A 23132-nucleotide genomic window follows, 5' to 3' on the forward strand; every position below is an offset into this window, starting at 1 on the left:
TAGAAGAAGGGTCCGGGTACTGAACTGGCCAGCCTGCAGTCCAGATCTTTCACCCATAGAAAACATTTGGCGCATCATAAAACGGAAGATACGACAAAAAAGACCTAAGACAGTTGAGCAACTAGAATCCTACATTAGACAAGAATGGGTTAACATTCCTATCCCTAAACTTGAGCAACTTGTCTCCTCAGTCCCCAGACGTTTACAGACTGTTGTAAAGAGAAAAGGGGATGTCTCACAGTGGGAAACATGGCCTTGTCCCAACTTTTTTGAGATGTGTTGTTGTCATGAAATTTAAAATCACCTCATTTTTCTCTTTAAATGATACATTTTCTCAGTTTAAACATTTGATATGTCATCTATGTTCTATTCTGAATAAAATATGGAATTTTGAAACTTCCACATCATTGCATTCCGTTTTTATTTACAATTTGTACTTTGTCCCAACTTTTTTGGAATCGGGGTTGTATTGGCACCCCTCTATTCCTTGATTAAAGGGCCAGCACTGAGCAGATATAATTCAGGTTGGTTCTCAGTACAGCCATGACTCCTGACATGGTTGTGTGAGCATGGTATTGTTTAAACATCTTGTGTGCTTACACACCTGCTGTTATTTGCCGCATAGGTGTCTATTTAATGACTAAAGCTAATCTTTTTTGGTGTATGTGTTAATCGTCTAATGTTAATCACAGTCAGTTTCCTACACTGGTGTAGCTGATACACACCATCACGCACTGTACTGAGAATAAATGACCACTCGATTAATATCTGCCCTGTACACACCTGCCCCTTTCTATAGATGGATTGGGGGTGGGGTGGGGTGGGGGATTAGCTATACGAGGTAAAGATGGGTGACCAATTAAAGGAAAAACCAAATGTAATTGTTTTCCAGGCCTTGAGAAACAACACCTGCGTGCCTCACTATAGAGTCTACACTCCCCTGTGACTATAAACAGACAAAAAGCATAATATTTGTTCTTTAATGAATAGAAATGTGTAATTGTTGGCGAATCACTGTGGTGTGAGAGGAATAAAACGCTCCGGGACAAACAATCAACTTCAGCGTGGGAACATATTAAGTCCGTCTCACCACACTGTTTGTTTTTCTATAACAGCATGACACGGAGTGTTTTGTTCCTCTGATATGACAGCAATTTGCTAACAATTACAACAGACTGTTCTTTAAAGAACATTCACTGAGACATTGTGCTTTTTATCTGTTTGTTTTCCGAGCTGTATAGAATCTGTGCCAAAGATGGATCGAGAGTTTGATTTGTTTTTGTTTGGTTTGTTCATTTGTTTTGACACCCTGTATTCCTGTTACCAGGAGGAGACGCGAAAGAAGCCCAAAATGACGGTGATGGAGTCGGCACAGCCCGGCAGCGAGCCTCTGTGCACCGTCGACGTCTAGCAAAACAAAACCTTTACTGACCAGCTCACTCACACTGAAGATATTCGAGAGAGAAAAAGGAGAGAGGGGGAAAAAAAAAAAGCAAGCACTGAAGGTCACTTCATTGCCGTTGCACGTAAATAAATGATAAATTATGCAGTTAGCGCGAAAAGGCAATACTAGCTCCGTTTTATCAGACACAAGGGTTCAGTTTGTCTGAATCTCAGCAGCGTGTGAGGAACTTTAATTTAATCAGAATGAATCCGATGCACTAGCGGGTGACACGGCATCGTACACCGCCTGATGCATTCTTTATACAAAACTCGCCGTCACTTATCTCTCATAAATGAAGTACGCACTCGCGTGTGGTGTCTGAATGCTTGCGTTTGGAGTTTATATGTTGTGGCTGCTTTTTTTTTTTTTTTTTTTTTTTTTTTTAAGATATACAGATTTTGATTTAATAAAGGTTTTCCTCTTGGACATTTCACGTTTTGTTCTACATTCGCGATTATGGATTTTGGTAAAACGTAACACAAGTTGTGAGGTATGATGACGAGAACACACCAGTGTGAAATCCGCTTCCTGTCTCAACCAGATCAGATTCTGTGTGTAGCAGCACAAAAGTTTGATTGATTTAGCTTTGGGGTGGAGTCACCTTGGACCTGCCAACTTTTTTAATCGAGTTACAAAAGTCCTCATTGAAATAGATCCTTTTTTTTTTTTTTAAAGGCAGATTTTATTTTTTAAATAATTGACATGAATCTGGAGTGAGTGATAGTTGTGTAAGTCTTCTTTTAAAGCTCTCTGATAATAACTGATGCCATTTGGAAGCCCCGCCCCTTTCCCTCTTATCTGATGTGCTCTAGAATCCTTTCCATATCCATTTGACTTTTTTTTTTTACGTCATTTGTGATCATTCTAAAATGGACATTCGCAAGTGGAGTTGTCAGTTTTTGTGTCGCACTTTTAACAGCAGACGTTGTCACAAAGCAGCTTTGTAGAAAATTTAAGACTTTAAACGTCAGCTAATTTTATCCCTAATTTAATAGAGAAAATAATCTGTATCGCAGAAGTCTCCTCCTAATAAAAACCAGAATATTTGAGTTCCTTAATGTAAAAGTTTCAGTTAATATTATTTATTTAGCCTTGATTATGACACTAGAAATGGTCCAAAAAATTACTTGGAAAATTTGACTCAGCATTACAATGAAGTTTAGAAATTCACATTGCATGTACTTTTAAAAAATAATAATAATAATTTGCTGTACACATTGTTTTCCCAATATAGGAAGAAGGAAAGTGTTCAGGCTTGTGTGGGGTGTTTTTAATTTAAATAACCTTTTTGCTTTGAAAACGTGTGTTTTAATGGCTTTCTGTGGGGGCGGGAACACGTAATCCGTGACGACTGTTGCTTTGTTTCAGCACGTGACCTGTTTTGAAAAATATTTCTAAAGAAGCAGAAACCCGGCGTACATTTCGCAGGTCCTTCACAGGAACTGTTATCGATACAAAGATACTTTTGTAGTTTGATTCAGCAAAGAAACCAGGAGGTTCTGAGGTTTAACCCAATTCAATAATGCACATTTACTTAGTGACCTAATAGCAGAAAGAGCAAAGACAAATTGTGTGCTAATATTTTTTTGAAATGTTACTCTGAGTCGCATTCAGACAAGCTGTGTTTATACGCCATGAGACTTTTTTTCCACATGTGGACACGCTGCACAAGCTTCAGTGTCTTTAGTTCAGCCAAAAAACAAATAAACAAAAAAAGATGCATTTCCCTGTCCATCTCGTACTTGTGTATTATTAAGCATGAACACACACCGCTGTTCCTGTTAGTGAGCGTGCCTTCAAACCTGCAACAAGCTCAAACGCTTTCTGGATTTTCTAGATCACTAAACGGTAGATTTGAGATGCAGATCATGACAGCATAACGTTTTAAGAGCGAGCCCGAGCACGTCCGTGTGTTTAACATCGTTAAATGTTTTACAGTTGGACCTGATGGACAGGAAGGTCTTTAGCTCTGATGTGCTGTCTAGTGATTGTTGCTTTTCTTCAGGATGTCCATCAGGCACACAGAGTGTGAATAATAGATGATGATGCCTCAACGCGTGCGCACACAATACAGAATCATGCAGTAGATCTAAACCAGGCTTCTGTGTGTGGTGTGGGGTCGTATCACACCATCCCAGCATCCATTGATTTGATTTGATTTTCTTATAACAGCACAACACGTCCCGCTTTAGCCTAGGAAAACCAGTGTAGGGAATATTGCTTTGTTTTTTCGTCACTTGGTTTACTGATAAATTGTTCACGTGTTAGTCGTCCGATCTTAAATACCTGAGGTTTAAAAGGGTGTAAAGTGCTGAAGGTTTGAGGTTGGTTGTGTGCAAAAATGTTTAGGAACCCGTGCATTAGGAGCTGCGCTTGACCACCAGCGGTCATGGATGTGTATCGTTGTTAAAGTTTAGTTATGAACTTTTTTTTTTAAAATACTGGTGGTTATCCTACAAAACAAACAAACCAACCAACGCAGTATCTACACACGCTAGTGTTTAGCTCCTGAGATTAATCCTCCCTCAACAGGACAGACTGCATGTTGTTCCTCATCAGGGTTGGCAGGTCTGAGACCAGAATGCACCAAGGTGTTTTTTTTCCTTTCAGGGAAAAGCAGGATAATACATATCAGTGAGCATGCTTGGGGCGGGGGGGGAACACCACCACCCCCACCACGCTGCTCGACCAAGAATCTTGCTTTCCTTTTAGCCTTCAGTACTGCAGAGAAAGCACAAGGGCTTGGAGCATTAAACCCTTCTCTCGCAGAGGAGCTGTTACAGAGACATGGAGGAAAAAAAAAATTGGCTTTTTTATACTCGGCGCTTACATTCTGTGCCATTTCTCATGTAGGAAACTAAGTGAAGCTACCTAGATCTGTATTTGCTGTGGAATAGAATACTGCTGTTTCCTGGAGGAGTTTGAGTTCAGTGACTCAAATGGTGTGTTTTTTTTTTTTTTTGCTTCATTGTGACTTATTTTAGAAACAAAGAGAAGATTAAAAGGTACCCTATACCTCGATCAAAATTAAAAAAAAGATAAAGATGAGATGAAGTGTAAAAAAACAAACATGTGAACCAAAGCTTAACCTCTTATGCATTTTTATAGTATGTAGGATATTTTTATCAGTGTTTGTGTTGATGGAGAGGTGACTGAGGGGGAAACAACGCAATAACTGCTGGAACAAGTGCTTTTTTTTTTTTTCTTTCCCCATTGCTTTTTCTGAATGTTTACCATGTTTGTACATGAGCACAAAACCGCCGCTGTCGCTGCTATGAGTGTGAACGTGTGCACGCGCGCGCTGCTTCATCACAGCCACACTTCAGTGCTTGTCCTGTTGCTCTCCAAAACGTGTTTGCTGTGAGGAAAATCACGTGCACTTCACAAGATGCCCAAGTGCTGGCGTCAGGTTTTTTTTTTTCCTTCTCCCTTTTCACTTTGGAACAACGCTGCCTAACAAAAAAAAAAAAAACTGAATTTGTGACTTATTTGATCACTCAGTAAGTGACTTTATGCAAATGAATAAACGTGTCATGACTAACCAGATCTCTCACTCTTTATTCATGTCTCGTTTCAATTTTAGTGCACAATAAGAAAATTAAAGCAGCAATATGTAACTTTTGCACTTGCTGGTGACAAACCAAACCAGTTTACTGAAACTATATCTTTTACGTGAGTAAAGGAAAAGGGGTGGGGCTAATTTCTGGGTCAAAAAAATAATTTTGTTTGCACCATTTTTAAAAAAAAAAAAATTTACAAAATGGTTGAACTTATCCATCTCAAATCCATTTGCTTTGAATTTCAGGTTCAGCAAGGCTAACGCTAGTGCGAGGAAAAAAATGTAAATGAGATGCTAATTAATAACAGTTCATTACTAGCTGTATTAGCTAGATTTGAGAGATATAGCATTAGGTTTCGCCTCAGTTCTTGGCGTCGGAGGTGTTGGAGCCGTAGTCGACCCTCTCGAACAGCAGGATGGTCTCGCAGTGCATGGTCTGAGGGAACAGATCCACAGCCATCGCTCGCACCAGACGGAACGGTGCTCCACGAACACGGTTAGATGGAGCTCTGCACAGACTGGGGGGGGGGGGGGGGAAGAGGAAAAAAAATTGTAAATTCATCTGTTCTGCTTGAATAAAGTGTAGCAAAGGTAGAATTAATGACAGTTGGGTGTAGAACATAAAGGTGGGTGATTATGATCATTTATTGCAATAATTTCACCGTACACTCAGTATGTGAGCAATATGACAAATATTTGACACTTATGATTTATTAGCATTATTATTTGCATTTTTTTTAACTTCAGAAAGATTGGAGGGTTTTTTTTGTGCGTTTAAGATCTTAGCTGCGGCTGTACAGCACTTCAGGCAACGAAGTGTTGACATGCGCCCCATCAATAAATTCTTAGAACAATAAAAACACTGACAGTGTGAGCACAATCACAGAAACAGTGCACGGTGATGTAATTTATCGCAGTATCAGTTATTATATCGTTGCCAGTCCATTTTCAACCTGCCTCTACGGACGGTTTTCACATGTCCAGGTTGTAAGTTGTCATAGCAACGCCCCGTTTGAGAAGAGACATGGTGTTGATCATGTATTTGACCCAAACATTACAAGCGAACATGGTGGTTTATATCTGCGTAACAAATTTGATAAACGTCACGGCGGTGTTGAGTTCTGGACTTTGATTGGTCAGGAGGTGTTGATTCATTTTCTATAACAGCAGCTCAAGTTTATATTAACGTGTGCGTTCTGATAGTTTGTTTCTTTGCTCGTTGGGACTTTTGATCATGGAGATGCGCAGCGGTGCATTGTGGGTACATCGTATGATCGGTTAACGCCGATTATGCTGATGGAAGATGAACGCTGGGGTGAGCGTTTACTGACTCAATGAAGTTGTTCATGGCTGCTTTCGCATTACAGGCGACATACACCAGCCTCTTCAGATGCTCCGCCCGTCTGATCGCCAAAATCACCTTGGAATCTGGAAGGGAATGAGATCAGGATCAGTGATGCACTGGGTTAAGAATGTCAAAGAAAGATGGCCGACATTTAAGCTTGACCGAGATCCAAATCATGCGTCAAATGCCGTCAAGATTTATTTGATTATTTATTAAATAAACTCGAAAAGGTACAAGATAATTTGAACACGCTGATGCAAAACCTATAACGAAACAATTTTAATCTGGAGCACCGTTTGTGAACGCTAAGTGTCACGCCCCCTTGAACAACTTTGAATTGTGATTGGTTCATATTGATTACTTTTTTTTTTTTTACTAATCTTTAAAATGTGCACCATTTTTTCTACATTTGTTCAAAAGGAGATTTAGTAATTTGACCAATTTAGGAAATGATTCAGGAAAGTTTAATCCAGTCTCTTTGGTGGATGTGAAATCTCTCTCTCAATAAAATGCAGTGCAAGTGGAATAAAACACTTTGGGACGTGCTGTTTTAGAAATATAAACAGATGCTCATCACACCACACCGCTGTTGATTGTTTTACTGTAACAACACAATGTGGAGTGTTTTCATTACACATCAACTGATTTCCCAGTTAAGGGCTGTATGTTATTAGCTGTAACATGCTCAATGGGCACTTTATTAGGAACACCCCTACATCCATCTGCAGTTCTGTAATCAGCCGATCCCTCCACAGCAGCTCGATGCATCAAATCCCACAGATACAAATCAGGAGCTTCAGTTAATGTTCACAATGTTCAAACATCAGAACGGGAAACACTGATCTCACAGTGTGGCTTTCTCTCACTGTGGTCTGGGTGTTGGTTTGATCCAGATGGACTGGTTTGAGTATTTCAGAAGCTGCTGATCTCCTGGGGTTTTCACACACAACAGTCTCTAGAGTTTACACAGAATGGTGCAGAAAACAAAAAACATTAATCGAGTGAGTGAGCGACAGTTCTGTGGGTGGAAACAAACGCCTTGTTGATCAGAGAGGGTCAGAGGGAAATGGACAGATTGGTTCGAGCTTTTTGGCCAGGAAGGATATAGTAACTCATATAATCACTTTAGATCTTAGAATCAACAAGTTTCTATTAAAGTGGCCGGGGAGTGTATAAACTTGTGATATTTGATGTGTTTGTAGCAGGTGCATATAACGATAATGAAGTTCTTACGCAGTCCTGCTCGTGGAGGATCTACAATCGCAGTAATATTCGGAGACACCACAGCGTTGAGTACGGTGGGGAAAATGTCCTCTGCTTTACCACAGTGGAACTCAATGTTAGTCAAACCTGAGACACACACACACACACGCGTGAATTCCTGACCACTACATTTATCCAACACTAACAGCTCCATCACTGAAACATGTACCGTTAGCTTGTGCGTTCACTTTAGCGTCGTCCACTGCCTCCTGACACAGCTCGATTCCAATCACCTTCCTCACTCTCTGTGAAACACGCACCGCGTTTCAGAAATGTTATACATCACTTGTCAGGAAGGGAGAGGGGAATAAAAACATTTTCATAAATCTCATGTCTAACTTGGATGTATTGGGCTTCATTCACATAATTCAAATAAAAACTAAAAATAAACTTGCCATGGCTGCCAGATTGATGTGTTTGTAATCAATTTATTTTTTAAAACCCTGATTCACTTGAAATCTGTGGGAAGGTTTACTCCTGCTACTAAAGCTACTCAGTTTAAAAATACAATTAAAAATAATAAGGCTTTAAAGTGCTGATGACACAAACATGACTCTATGCAATTTCTTAAATAAACTATACAACATGGCAAACATGTTAGATTTCTGTTATAATTACGTGAAAAGAAGCTGTTGTTACGCAAATATCCAACTTTTAATTGCACAGCGCAAGAAAACTGGGTCCGTGGCTCGCGGCCATGTTGTGACATCAGCGGAAGAACACGCTGCGGTTCACTGGCTGTTCTGCTCTGGTTCTACTCAATGGAAATGGCGCATGAAAACGCCGGTGAACTCTCTAGTGCTAGCTCTTCCTCTTCTGGGAGTCTAGAATTGTGTTGATCTCTTCCGAATAGAATCTATGATAGCCTACCCTCTTTACCCTTTGCCTCTCGTTGCTAGGCGGCAGTTACATGAAAGCCGCAAGCTTTCACAAGCAAGTACATGACTGATATCATGCCGACTTTATGATTACATTTATGATTATCATGTAGAATCTATAGCTCTACGTACCTTTATCTTATGTTGTTTCACAACACATGTTCTGACAGGAGGACTGTCTTTGGATCCGGCATAGCTACTAGTAGACCCCCTCCGGATTACTGGCAGTGTTGCCAGATTGGGAGGAATCCCGCCCAGTTGGGCGGTTTCAAGTGCATTTTGGTGGGTTTTGTACATATTTTGGGCTGGAAAACTTCAGCAGTATCTGGCAACACATACTGCTGACGTTTTCCAGCCCAAAATATCTTCAAAACCCACCAAAATGCACTTGAAACCGCTCAACTGGGCGGGAAACCTCCCAATCTGGCAACACTGTGTAGGCACTGCTGATGGTAGTAACACACGTTTGTGCTGAACTGAACACCCAAGAGATTCCTTTAAGCTGGGAAGGGTGTCAAAACAATCCAAATTGAAGTGTTCAGAGCACAGGACGGATGTTGGTGAGGGCTCCCACTTGTCACGAGTGCGCCTGACTTGCTTCACCCACTTCGCATGCAGCTCGGGATCTCTGGGAAACTTGAATAAACTTACCCCATCCTTGTGGGTTTTGGAGCAAAAGCCGGCAACACAACGCGAAGGCATAATAACTATATAATGTCTAATAAAAATACTAATAATGATAAACTGAACACCTGTCGCCTCAACAACAAACTGGTAAGTTAGGAGGAAGGTTCTTTCGCTGACGTCATATAGCCCCTCCTCCTCCTCTTTCGTCTCCTGGGTGCTGCAGCCCCGTCAAATTTGCCCAAATAGCCGCGTTTTTTATCATAATTTGTAAAATAGGCGCCTTAGTGAATTAATATATGGATCATCGGGAATTACTTTTTATGTTATAAAACATCGCCAAAGATGTCAAAAACGTGTCATCAGCACTTTAAATAAGTCAAAAGATATTATATGGTGTGTGTTTTCCAAATAAATAAAAGAAATATCAGTAAAACAGGAACAAATACACAAGGGAAATAAATAAGGAAACAGTTTTTTTTTCCTTCAGAAGCCTCATGTCTCACTTGAAGATGCATATTTTGAAACAAAAATATAAATATTTTAAAAATAATAATAATAAAATAATAGCATGCGGCACGGTGGTGTAGTGGTTAGCGCTGTCGCCTCACAGCAAGAAGGTCTGGGTTCGAGCCCCGGGGCCGGCGAGGGCCTTTCTGTGTGGAGTTTGCATGTTCTCCCCGTGTCCGCGTGGGTTTCCTCCGGGTGCTCCGGTTTCCCCCACAGTCCAAAGACATGCAGGTTAGGTTAACTGGTGACTCTAAATTGAGCGTAGGTGTGAATGTGAGTGTGAATGGTTGTCTGTGTCTATGTGTCAGCCCTGTGATGACCTGGCGACTTGTCCAGGGTGAACCCCGCCTTTCGCCCGTAGTCAGCTGGGATAGGATCCAGCTCGCCTGCGACCCTGTAGGATAAAGCGGCTACAGATAATGAGATGAGATGAATAATAATAGCCAGGGTTGCCAGATTGATGATTATTTTTAATAAACATTACAGGCATTTAGCGGACACTCTTATCCAGCGCAACATACAAACATACCCAGAGCAGCCTGGGGAGCGGTTGGGGGTTCGGTGCCTTGCTCCAGGGCACTTCAGCCATTCCTGCTGGTCCAGAGAATCAAACCAGTGACCTTTTGGTCCTGAAGCTGCTTCTCTAACCATTAGACCACGGCTGGTGATTTTCCAACCAATTATGGTTTAGACACACACGTGGATCTGGTTTTGTATCATTTGTTTTATTTTTATTTACTAAATAATTATTTGTAAATGTACAAATAGAAATAAAAAATATATATTGGCACCCCTTTAACTGTTAAATATATGACTAGCTATTATATGACTGAAATTTTACAAACAAAACTAAATATCGTAAATATACAACATGTCATTATTTATCGCTATGAAGACTGTGCGTGTGTGCGCGCGCGCGCGCGTGTGTGTAAGGAGTGTGCGCATGTACCTTGGCCAGGGAGATGCCGATGGTTCCTGTTCCACAGCACACATCCAGCACGGTGCTGTCACGGTCCAGCTGAGCCCAATCACCTACAGAGGAGTAGAGCACCTCCGCCGCCAGAGTGTTCGTCTGTACAGAGAAAAAAAAAAAAAATCATGATCTCTGATTAACACCTCAAATAAACAGCATTCACAGATCAGGTGTATAAAGCATGATGCAATTCAGCAATTCAGAACCACAGCAACTGCTGTGTTGTAATGATGTGGTGGAACACGTCCCAGATACGTGGAATTTCTCTCTAACAGTTACATGATGTGAAGAAAACAAGTCAAACTCGACAGCATGGACCACCACCACCAAGTCTCGTCCTTCTCGCGCTTCTTCTTACCATGGTGTACGCCTGAATTATCCTTCAGCTCTACTTCAATCCTACTAGCTATTGAAGAAAAGCTATTTTGGACATCTGACCTTGCTGTGATCTTGACTCTTTTAATCTCATCTAAAATCAGTCAAGTCACTGGATATAATAATAATTCCATATAAAATAGAATAAATCAGTCAACTACTCGTTCTTGCGATATTGCTCCACCCCTCATTAACTCCGCCCATCCCTAAAGCACATATTGGAAATGGGTCATATTAAGACACCACTGTATGGAATTTGAATAACGAGCGTTTACATGTTTGGGTGAGTTTTATCATTTTCATTTAACTGGAAAAAAATCAACTCAATGAGCCCGGGTTTACAGAAACCACGAGATTGTGAAACTCCCCCCCCGAATGATTTGAGTTTAACTGAATCAGTGACTCATTCAGTTCAGGAAGCGTTTAATCAGGAGCTCGGCGCTGACCTGGAAGAAGGAGTGAGGAGAAATGCGGAATCTGAGCCCGAGCAGTTCCTCGTGGATCCACGCGTCACCGGCCACCAGCTCACACGGCAGATCGTCCGTCCCTGCAGACGTCCTGCTCCGTAACCAGGACATGAAGACATCACACACACACACACACAGCTCACAAGTGTCCATCATGAACATCATCATCCCTGTATATTCGACAAAATGATCCCCTTCACCTCTGTCCCATTCTCACGAAGTGCAGAGATGTAACCCCGCTGTCCCTCCCCTCGCCGTCTGTAAAATAGTTTCTCAGAGACTCCTTCAGAGACGCCGTCTCGTCCTCGGACAGTTTCTACAGGAGCAGAAAATAAGATTGATCACCAAATCACATCTGAAAGATCAAGTGTTCATTTACAGACAGTATACAGTACATTTCACAGCCAAATCAGACGAGAGCAAGGCCACGCCCACTGCACAGACCATCATCTCATCACTTTTATCCATCTCTGTCATTTTAAATTAATTATTCTGAAAAAAGTGACAGGATTTACTAAAACATTTTTATTTCAGTTGACAGACCGTCTTGCTCTGTTTGACAATTTTTTTTTTAATTTGTGTTAAAGATTGAATTAAACATTTTATTTCTCTGCTTTACTCAGTGCCTTTATTACTATTTCATCTTAATTACTTCATTAATTATTATTATCTTATAATTACATTTTTATTCTTTATTTTCTGTTTCTTCTCTTATTTATTTAATATGATACATTGTATTTGTACAATGTACATTGTTTGATTTTAGGGTGTATTTTTTATCTATATTTATAAATATTTATATATATTGTTTTTCTTAATTTTTTTGTAATCTTTATCTGTTTTTTTTTTTTTACAAGTAAGGTGAAAGAGAAACGGCATTTCAATTCTCCTATATGTCCTGGATATATAGTGAAATTGACAAAGAATTTTTGAATAATGAAAAGGGCGGCATGGTGGTGTAGTGGTTAGCGCTGTCGCCTCACAGCAAGAAGGTCCTGGGTTCGAGCCCCGGGGCCGGCGAGGGCCTTTCTGTGTGGAGTTTGCATGTTCTCCCCGTGTCCGCGTGGGTTTCCTCCGGGTGCTCCGGTTTCCCCCACAGTCCAAAGACATGCAGGTTAGGTTAACTGGTGACTCTAAATTGAGCGTAGGTGTGAATGCGAGTGTGAATGGTTGTCTGTGTCTATGTGTCAGCCCTGTGATGACCTGGCGACTTGTCCAGGGTGAACCCCGCCTTTCACCCGTAGTCAGCTGGGATAGGATCCAGCTCGCCTGCGACCCTGTAGAACAGGATAAAGCGGCTACAGATAATGAGATGAGATGAGAGACTGTTACACTCTGGAACCGTCTCCCTCGTTCTGTAAAATACGCAACGAGTGTCACTATTTAAAAGCCTGCTCTTAAATCACTATAAAGTGAAGCGTGTGTTACACCGCCTGCCACCATGAGAAACCATTATTGCAAAGTACTTTTGTTTAATCCTTATTTATTTATTTTTAGTTTCTCTTTTATACTTCTGTGTTCCAAGTTTCTTTTTAATCTTTTGCTATATGCAGGGGTTAAAAATCAGTCGGGGCGTCGCCCTGTATTCTTCTCCTGTCACCCCTAATGTTTTTTTTTTTTTTTTTAAATGCAACATGTGATGAATCAATAAAACTAAACTCAACTAAATTCTGAGGTTTTCCCCCTGGAGTATTAACCCCCTCTCCAGCTCCATCTTTTTTAAAAACCTACAATGGCCCGGATACGCCGTCATAAAAATATTCAAGATTTTGAAGATATTTTTGTATGACAAGATTTCAATATTTACTTTTTTTAAATAAAATCTGCTCATGAATTTTGGACCAGCACATGATTAGAATATTATATATTATTTCCCAGCTGGGAGGGCCGTATGGTGAAATACTGTGACCGAGGTCTTGAAAGTACTGAGCGAGGCCCTCTGGGCCGAGGTCAGTATTCAAGGCCGAGGTCACGGTATTTCACCATACGGACCAACCTTAAGCTGGTAAATAATATATTTATTTTTTTCTTTACCAAATTCTAACAGAAAACGAGAGCGCCCGAAAGGGAAAACTGAGCCGAGCCGCCATTTTGAATCCTCATTCACGGCTGTAATGCAAATTGCTTCCTCCTCGGTATACAAGTGCACTTCCATGGCAGGAAAAAAAAAACTACATTTTGCCACCTATGTAGTCCCCTATTTATACAAATAGGAGTCATTCAGGTTTCAGCCATGTTTTTGCTCGGCGTTAGCAACAGTTAGAGGTTTTTAGCTTTCTCCTGAAATGTTTTATTTTATTTCTTCTTCCTCAGGGGAGTAAAACTCGCTTTCGCTGTGAAGACTGTCGTTATCGCTATCCATGCTGTAAAATTAATGCTATTCTCCTGAGAAATGAGAAAATAAACGTTGACAAAAATTGCTATTATGTTTGTTGTGGTTGTGAACGAGCGAGTCGCCAGAGGTCTGTACCATAGGATACAGACCCGGTCGCCAGCCAATCAGAGCGCAGGATTTGATGGAAACCAGACCGCGAAAAAAATAAAAATGTTATTATCTTTATTCTTAATTTTAAATAAAAATAATTTAAGTTATAAAACAGTCTTTGCAAAGCTAAATGATTTCTTTTGGTTCACATCCAATCAGCTGCTTGTTGCTGTGGTTCAGATTTGACAGTGCAACGCGATTGGTTGGTGTTTACACGCTCATTGTGATTGGTCCAAATCTCTGTTTGGGGAAAAGAAGTGAACGATGTGTGTGTGTGTGTGTGTGTGTGTCTCTCTCTCTCACACACACACACACACACACACACACACACACACACACACACACACACACCCTTACCTGTGGATGGAAGACGACAATAGCCATGATCTGGTTGGTTCTGCTTGTGCGGACGGTGAGCTGCCTCCAGTGACCCTCGTACGTCTCTGGACTGTACACAGCATACGGAGTTGTCCTGAACACACACACACACACACACACACACACACACACACACACACACACACACACACACAATAAATCAGTTAAAATGTGCATCACTGTGTTTCTTATTACAGTTTCAGAGGCTGGAATAAAAACACGTTATAAACCGTTACACACAACTGAGTGCAAAAGTTTGTACCCCTTCAATTTCAGTCTCCATAAAACATTTACAACCAAACAGCTGGATGAGCAGTTCTCTTTTCACACAGCTCAAAAGTTTGTGCCCCCGATTAATTTTAACAATAGCTTGTTGTTACTTATCTAATATGCAATTTAAAGATTATAAATGTATTAATTAACTGATTTAAATGGATTCCGATTCTTTGATTTCATTTGTTCAAATTTGTATTCATTTATTATGCAAATTTTATACATCATTTCCCCCCTCCCAAAACTATAAAATTTAATCTATTAATATTTTATTAAAATCAATTTAAATTAGCTTTAAAGCACTTAGACTAATCTAACTTTTATAATTAGATTATATCAATACAAAATATTATATATATATATATATATATATATATATATATATATATATATATAATATTTTATATATTTGTTTTTTTCTGTATCGAGCAAACAGATTTAATTACAAATTATTTTTATTCATTTGTTATAAAATTTATATTTCCACATCTTTTATTATGATTTTATCAGGGTTATTATATTTAAATTTTAGCCATTTGTATTTTATTATTTATTTCAGAACAGTTTTCAGGGAAAATATAAAACAGTACTAATTTTTTCCCCCAGAAATTAATTTAATGTAATTAGAACTGATATGATGAAACAGATCAGAACCAGCTTTATAACGAAATGCATTTTGTTGCCATGGGTTACAGTATAATCAAATGAAACGTAATGAAGCAAACATGGCGTGATGAAAAAGTAAAAAACAGGCAAGTGGCTTAAGAAAAACAACGAGAAAATACGACCTTATACAAGAGAAGAAATTTATTTTAAACTGAATACACAGAGACAAAGCACAGCCAGGATTCTGAAGTGAGGGTGTGCAAATTTTTGCACTCTGTGAGATGGTTTTAAAATATTCAAAAAAAAAAAGTCTGCATGTGTCACAAAAATGTCTGCAGTCAGTCAATTTCCTGTTCGTTTGTGTTTTTGTAAATATTTTGTAAAAATAGATGGTTTTATTTATTCTGGATTTCCGGCTGCAGGAGCGAGTGTGTGCGTGCGAGTGTGTGAGATAAAATACCTGATGTAGTTCTGGAAAGCAAGGACGACGCGTTTGGCTGCTGCAGGGATGTGGATGGTATCTGAGGGACTCACCACAGCACACGAGCCTCCTTTATACTTCCCCAAGCGAAATCCCACCGTCTTATCCTCTCCATCTGCACCGGTACCGATCTCAAACTCACACTTGTTCCTGTACTCTGTCTGCCACACACACACACACACACACACACTACTTGATTTGGGAGGACCAATACTTATTTAAAAAAAAAAAAAAACAGCACCCAAATATTTACAAAAAGCATCTTGTGACTCCCACATCAATACAAATACTGTGCTGGCGTACAACCACATTGATGTTAAGTATATGAAGGATACAGCTGACATCGCCTTCTCCATATCTGCAAACTGCCTAGAATTGCTGAGACAGAGCGATATTTTGCTCACTGCTTTGAGTTCTTCTTGTTTCGGCCAGCTATTTGCAGCTCTCTAACACAGAGTCTATGGACGTGTCCAAGGCGACCATAAATGAGACCCACCAGATTTGTACTATAGCACCTACTCTCAGAGCGTCCACTAATGGCTGGTATTTTATCATTTTCTCAGAAAAACACAAGTCCATATCTGCATCAAAACAGTATCCCACTTCCAAAATCACAAAAGTTTTTAAAATCTCATCAACAACAACTATGTCAGGGGAGTCTTTTAGAACATTTTTCAGAGTAACATTGTTCATCAAATTTGAAAAACAGAAAAATACAGTTGAGCTGGTTGTGTGTATTACAGATTGTCCATATACTTTCCGCAGCTCTGCCGCAGTTATATTAACGATGCGATCATGGCGAGCGGTGTACAGGCCTTTAAATGCTGGACAACCATTCATTATACGCGCTGTTGTTTCTATTGTTTTATCATCGTGCAACAAGCAGCATGGTTTACGACGCCTCAGAAACCACAAAGAGAGGTTATACTGAGCTGGAAGGGCTTGCAGTCTAGCTTTGGTGACAGATTTTAGAATGCCTTCGTTGACAGCTGGATTGTGCAGCGCTGCATGAGAAGCAGTGTGATCGGCGCACTGAAGGCACGCGAGTTTGCCTTGAAGACGCAAGTTCACCCAGGGAGCACGTTGTTGTGAGTGAAAATACTGGAGAATTTCATACCTGCACGCCCGGCCGTTAAGCTTTTTACTGATTCCGTCATGATGTAGAGTTGCCTCCACATGCACATTCAAGTCCATGATTAGCTCCTCACTGACGTTCACCTGAGCTCCGCTTGTATGTATCCAGCTCAACTCTATGTTGTTACGACTGCACAGGTCGTTCAAATCCGGCCAATCTGAGCGCACCCCAAATCCACTGGCACGAGTATCCAATTTTCCGTTAGGTTTCTTCTTGAAACCAAGGAAACTTAGTTGTCCGCAGGGGGCGGGGAGATCTTGCGTTTCCCCAAGTGTAGCAGCAGTGAGCCCCGGGCCATTTCCCAAACTGTCGCATCATCGCTATTTAGCATGCGCAACAGGTGACTTATCCGGGTAGCTGTGTAGATCCACTCGATGTCTGGAGCTCCAAGGATCCCCTCTGATTTTTTCAGAAAGAGGATGCTCCTGGTCGTGTGTGTGTGTTTAGGTTCAGCCATTTCCTCACCAGTTCCACGGTCTTATTGTTCAGTTCATTCAACATTTTCTTAGTAATGTGAACGTTGGCGAATAGATGTTGAATTTTGGAAAGAGCTATCTCCCGAATCGCCTGAAGTTTCATGCAAATTGGCAGAGGGCACTGATCTATCTGGTCTAATCTTGCAAAGTAGAGTAGAGTGGGGTAATACGCCCCCGGCCTGTTTTACCCCAAATAACCACCAGATGGCGCAAAGTTACATTTCTTTTGTTGCTATGGACTGGCTTGACAACGGGGATATACAAATATCCACTGTGGATTGCATATCAGCAACGCAGCAGAGAGAAATCAAATTTCATGGTAAGTGATATAATTTTCAGATATCACTAAAACTGTATTTAGATAGCTGCTATTTCGTCAGATATCACAGCTGTGTATGTGGTATGAGTAGACAAGTCAGTACGTTAAAAAAAATACATTAGGTATAAAAAGTTTAATCACATTTTGAAAGTAAGACCCTTTTTTGTAAAAGTGTAGTCTGTGGGGTAAAACGCCCCCTTAATGGCGGGGTAAATGGCCCCCAGGGGGCATCGTTTCCTTTTATCATAATTACTGTATTTCATACATTTCTGAATAGCAGATACATAGTTTTTAATAACATCTCGCTTACCTGGTTGAGTAAAGCAAGTAATTTGAACTTAATATTAAAAATAATTGAAATTTTAAAAAAATTGAAATTAAAATGCGAAATATAATAAAATAATGCATCTATTCATTAATTCAGGGATATTTTCTTGTTTCTTTCACATTATAGGCTTAAGTAAACACTTTTGCTATCCAAACAGCTTTTTTTGAGTGAGGGGGCCTATTGCCCCACCTCAGGGGGCCTTCTACCCCACTGGGGGGGTAAAAGGCCCCCTTGGCACAATGTTTGTTTTTGTTAAAAAAAAATTAAGTATTAACTTTAGGCAAACTTTAGGTGGCATTATTGTTCATGTCACTGTTGTCAAAAACTATGATTAAAACTAAACACATGGTTCATTTCAACTTGGAGAAAAACTGAATTTTCCTTAAGGGGGGCTTTTCCCCCCACTCTACTCTATTCCTTGCAGATCACTTCCAGCTGTTCCTGACATTCGCCAGCTACGTTAAACTTATGTCCCAAGTAGCTGTACGTTTCGTGTCTTGCATAGACTTGAATCTCGTTCCCAGCAATAGTAAATGAGGGAGGGTGGTCGTGCTTTGCCTTATACCACCTGTTGCCACTGCTGCGCCGTTCATAGAACACTGCACATTTGCTGGTCTTGACCTCAAGCCCAGACCATTGCAGAAAGCGATCAGTTTGTGAGAGCATGTTGGTAATAACGTTCTCCTCCCTCGATGTTAGGAGGACACCGTCTGCAAAGGCCTGGACAGGGTTTGGAGATGTAATGCCAGGTAGGACAAGAAGGCATAGCCATTTCAGCCACTGGTTTAAAGCCACTATGAAATTCACAGCGCTCCAGGGGCGTCCCGTTTTAATCCCAACCTCAAGTTTAACTGGTTTTGTTAACTGATATCCACATATGACTTGCAGAAAGGATTTGTCATACACATCTTTAACAATTTGTATGTATTGTTCTGGCAACTTTATTTCCTCTAGGGACTGTAGCATTACACAATGAGGCAGGGATCCAAAAGCATCACGAAAGTCAAGGAACACCGCATAAAAGCAGGAGGACTGATGTTTGAAATCATCTACGGCAGTCTTCAAACAGAAGACATGCTCATCCATTCCTCGCCTCTTAATGTATACTTTTTGTTTTGTTGACAGTGTTCCAGATTCAACCAGCCAGGGCAAAATTCTGTTTAAAATGCACTTCATAAATACCTTATATATTGCAGGGAGCAGGGATATATCCCTCCAGGTAGACGGGTCGTCTGGGACGTTATTCTTTTTGGGAATCCTATGAATGATGGCCCCCTTCCAAGAGTCAGGGACTTTCCGATTGGTTAGACAGACATTAAAAATCTGCGCAAGTGTCACTATTGAATAATGTTTTGTTGCTTTGAGCACCTCATATATAATGCCATCCGCGCCACACGCCTTGTTGTTCAGAAGGCTGGAAAGGACTTTCGAGATCTCCTCTGTAGTAAAGTCCGATGTATTGGGGAGGCTGTCCGGATTATCCAGGTCAAAGGCTTCGCACCATGGGGGGCTTGTCTGCTGGTGCGTTTGTTTTGACTGGCATTTTGCAATATAGTGCTCATAAACTTTGTCCAGTTTACTTACACACACACACACACACACACACACTCCTCACACATCATGTGATGTAAGATGCATGTTCCTGAGTGGATGAGATGATCAGTTAGACGTTACCTGTACAGGTGAGGGTCTGATGGGCCCGAGCGCACAACACACACCTTTATTCTTCTCCTTCTGCACAAACAGCCACGGCAGCATGGCTTTATTACTGCGACCTATTTCCCTAAACACACACACACACACACACACTTTTGCATTTGTTTTGCCATTTTATATGTAATTTGTTGTGATTTTTTCTAGAATGTTAAATGTTATGTATTATTACTTTAGCATTTGATCCAAAGGAATAATTGTGATTTTGTTTTCTATTTATGATTTATTTATTTCATTATCATATTATTTATATATTATCTTATATAATTTATCTTAAACTGATTAAAATTTTAGTAATTAGATACATTTAAACAAGGAAAACAATTTATTAATTTTATGGATAATTTATTATGCTTTTATTCTGAGTAATTATAAATAAGTAAATAAAAAAAGATCAGTGTATTTAAATTAAGCAGATTATGAAGATAATGAGGAATAAATAAAGGTTACCTGGTGAGCGTGTGCAGGACCGCCTCCACCTCCTGCTCCTTCCTCCTGAGCTGCTCGTCGTACGGGACCTGCCACAGGGGTGTGACCGCATTGGCAATCTGGACACTGAGGGGTTCGTCCTCGGGGCCGTCGTGTCCCTCAGCAGGACGTTTGGGCGCAGGCTCTCCTCCGTCTGCTGCCTCTTCGTCCTGCCTGCGCTTCCTGAGGAGCGGGTCGGCTTTGGGCTTGGCCAATCGCACGCTCAGGACCTTCCCCTTCCACTGCATGCCATGGACCAGCTTCATGGCCTTGTCCCTGTCCTCCTGCAGTTAGAACACAACAGCACAGTATTTAAAGGATATGGGACATGAAACATAAAAGCACGCTATATCAGTTTCTTTCCATTAAAAATATGAATTAATTGCATCAACAAATACAAAATCTATTAAATTCAGCAAAATCGTTATATTCGTGATGATTATATGGCATTTCTGCTCGACTTCCGATATGCATTTTCTACAACCGGAAGAGCCGCTGTCATGTGATCGTACGTCACAAAAACTTTCGGGCACAGCACAAGTGGGTAGATGAATGGAGAAGTGGATGACAAGAAAATTGTTTTTATAGTCTTTAAAGTACATTGGACATCATGGTGTATTGTGCTGCTTATGGTTGCAATAATTCCAATGGGAAATGCCCTGGAGTAAGTTTTTTTGCATTCCCCAAGGACCCGAAGCTGAGGAAAGTGTGGGCTCACTACTGCCGTAGAAAAAACTTTGCACCTACTGTTTCCCACAAACTGTGTTCGGACCATTTCACTGAGGATTCTTTCAACTTTAATACTCAGGTAGTGAATGAAATTAATTGCCAAGCCAAATTTAAGAGGCTACTTAAAGATGGAGCCGTTCCCAACGTCCCAATTCAGGAACAAGATGGCAGAGTGAAACCCGAAGTGCTACGGCCACCACGAGGTGCATTCGCTAAGTGTCTGAAAGCCGAGGTAAGGATTAGTATTATAATTTTGGGTGTATCAATTATTGATTATCATAATTCTGACTCATTTACTCTTATATCTGTCCTTCTTTGTTTACGTACCGAATCAAAGAGTTGTGGTGAAGTTGTAGAAGAGTTTTTTTTTTAACTTTTATTTCATTTTATTATTCTATATTTTATTTCTACTATTGTTTAATTCTTTCTGGAGCAACTATGCGGATTCCGACAAACATCGGTGAGGACAATAGGCCGTATAGCCGGGTTCATGGAGGCAGTGATAGCGCCATAATATACAGGGCCTAACACTCCTACAACTGTAGAGACAGTCAAGAAATCCTGTAACATTAATGGACATTTAAATAAATGTTATGTTGGTAAGTTTGTTTAACTTTTCTTAATTTTCATCTCTTTCGCCAAACGGCGTAGTATTGTTGGCTGTGTGATGGTGTTTCACCATGTTTTCATCTCAGACTCTGGAAGCATTGTATCTCAATCAATCAATCTCGAAAAACATCAGCAAAAAAAAAAAAAAACTAGCTTGCAACGGACTTTAGCTAGATCTATGATGAACTTTCAATGTATGATACAAAAATAATACTTCTTTCAACAGATCATTAGCCTTTGAGCAGAATTGTTTTTAACTTACCAGGAAGTGTTATCCAGCCGACCGCTTTCAGTTTCATGAGGGCTGAATGAACTCTCACTCTCAGAATCATCTGACCCGTCAGAGTAAAGACAAGATCCATGTTCATGTGAATTTCCAGCTATCGGTTCGAATTGATAGGGTCTAACTTCACATCTCTGTGAAACATCGGGAATGTCACTGTCGATGGTGTCCATTTCGGTAACCTGTTTACATTAGATTCCCAACCGCTGGCTCCTTGGAAAGTTTTTGTGATGTCACGGGTCACGTGACCACCTAGCTCATTAACGAATCCTTGTTTTACGCTGATGTATAAAAAAACTTGAATAATGTGATGATTCATTTTTGATGCCCTGCAGTGATTTAGATGGCATTTCTTATGTCCTTTATACATAATTATGCCCAGGTAAAAATCCATGTCCCATATCCTTTAAGAAACCTTTAGAAATATCAAAGTCTGAACTAAAGATAAAGGAAATAAATCCAACCTGGTTTTTGAAGGTGACAAAGGCAAAGTTCTGCTTCCCCATCAGCTTGATCTTGTGCGGGTTCAGCCCATGTTTGTTCAGGTACTTCTTCACATCGCTGAAGCCAATGTACTTGGGCAGGTTCTGGATCTCCACCTTGAAGATCTCGGAGGTGAACATGTCCTCCTTGATGTAACGGTAGAGGTCAGAGTTGCTGCGCTCTTCACAATCTTCTCCTTCAGTCTTTCTTTCTGCTGCAGGTTCCTCCTGTTGGTTTTTCTCCTGTGGAGGTTCTGGCTGGATGCTGGACTCTTCCACAGGGGCTGCTGAATCGTTCAGGATGGAGGAGTCCGAAATCACATCCGCCATAGTAACCTGAAAAAAAAATTGAAATCAGAAATGGGGGTGGTTAATTATTATTATTAATTTTTGTCCCCCTTCACATAATTCACATCACAACACCACCACAGAATCATCATCTCCCAGAACATGTTCTACTCTATAGTTAAATACACAGAACACAGGATTCCTCACTGCACTCACCTGATATCTCAAAGTGTACTGTAGTAATTATAATAATAATTGACGAATTATTGACTGCCGAAAGATTATAAATAAGATCACTTCAGCAGTTTGCACACACACATGTAGGCTGCCATCTTGTTTTTAGACTGAACCACGTGTCTAAATAAAAACCACGATTGCAGCTGGTTCAAATTTATTTAACTAGGAAGGAAAATATTTTTTAAAGACTCTTTTATACTTTATTTTATTAATTTTTTTCGTAATGTAATTTTAAAGCAAAAAAAAAAAAAATCAGATGTTCAACTCAATTAAATCACGTTTGAGGTAGACTTTTATTTTGGAAAAATTGTTTCCGGGTGTTATTTGTTTGCTTCTCGACTGCATCACTTTATATCCGATATCAGATAATTGTCCTCATAAATCTTAATAAATATAAAATGATT

At 40.2% G+C, this 23132-nt stretch overlaps 2 protein-coding genes across 3 annotated transcripts in view; one reads left to right on the forward strand and one right to left on the reverse strand.

The window, feature by feature from the left end:
- Window positions 1–4985, forward strand: part of dgcr8 (DGCR8 microprocessor complex subunit) — a 29577-nt gene extending 24592 nt beyond the window's left edge. Inside the window, exon 14 of the mRNA XM_060907531.1 lies at window positions 1328–4985. Within this exon, the coding sequence (XP_060763514.1) occupies window positions 1328–1411 (84 nt within the window). The 3' untranslated portion in view covers window positions 1412–4985. The remainder of the gene's footprint in view (window positions 1–1327) is intronic.
- A 1-nt stretch (window position 4986) lies between these two features.
- trmt2a (tRNA methyltransferase 2 homolog A) lies at window positions 4987–22835 on the reverse strand. 2 transcript variants are annotated; one of them, XM_060907532.1, is made up of 13 exons: window positions 22708–22835; window positions 22186–22539; window positions 20083–20384; window positions 19594–19702; window positions 15641–15822; window positions 14281–14395; window positions 11639–11754; window positions 11418–11529; window positions 10573–10695; window positions 7781–7856; window positions 7582–7698; window positions 6335–6431; window positions 4987–5521 (listed from the first exon to the last, which is right to left on the reverse strand). In XM_060907532.1, exons 2-13 carry the CDS (start codon window positions 22531–22533, stop codon window positions 5365–5367), a joined length of 1854 nt encoding a protein of 617 aa, XP_060763515.1. In that variant the 5' UTR covers window positions 22534–22539; window positions 22708–22835; the 3' UTR covers window positions 4987–5364. The 2 variants fall into 2 exon arrangements, with proteins under 2 accessions (XP_060763515.1, XP_060763516.1); XM_060907533.1 differs by lacking the exons at window positions 22186–22539; window positions 22708–22835 and adding an exon at window positions 21701–22139.
- Window positions 22836–23132: the final 297 nt, after the last annotated feature.

The sequence above is a fragment of the Neoarius graeffei genome, chromosome 24 (genome assembly GCF_027579695.1).
Source record: "Neoarius graeffei isolate fNeoGra1 chromosome 24, fNeoGra1.pri, whole genome shotgun sequence".
Lineage (NCBI taxonomy): Eukaryota > Metazoa > Chordata > Actinopteri > Siluriformes > Ariidae > Neoarius > Neoarius graeffei.

Coding starts and splice junctions, on each gene's coding strand:
- trmt2a (XM_060907532.1), bottom strand. CDS start 22,533: ATGGCGGATGTGATTTCGGACTCCTCCATCCTGAACGATTCAGCAGCC. Junction 15,823..19,593: donor TCAGACCCTCACCTGTACAG/GTAACGTCTAAC, acceptor TGTGTGTGGCAG/ACAGAGTACAGGAACAAGTG. Junction 7,699..7,780: donor AGTGAACGCACAAGCTAACG/GTACATGTTTCA, acceptor TGTGTGTCTCAG/GTTTGACTAACATTGAGTTC.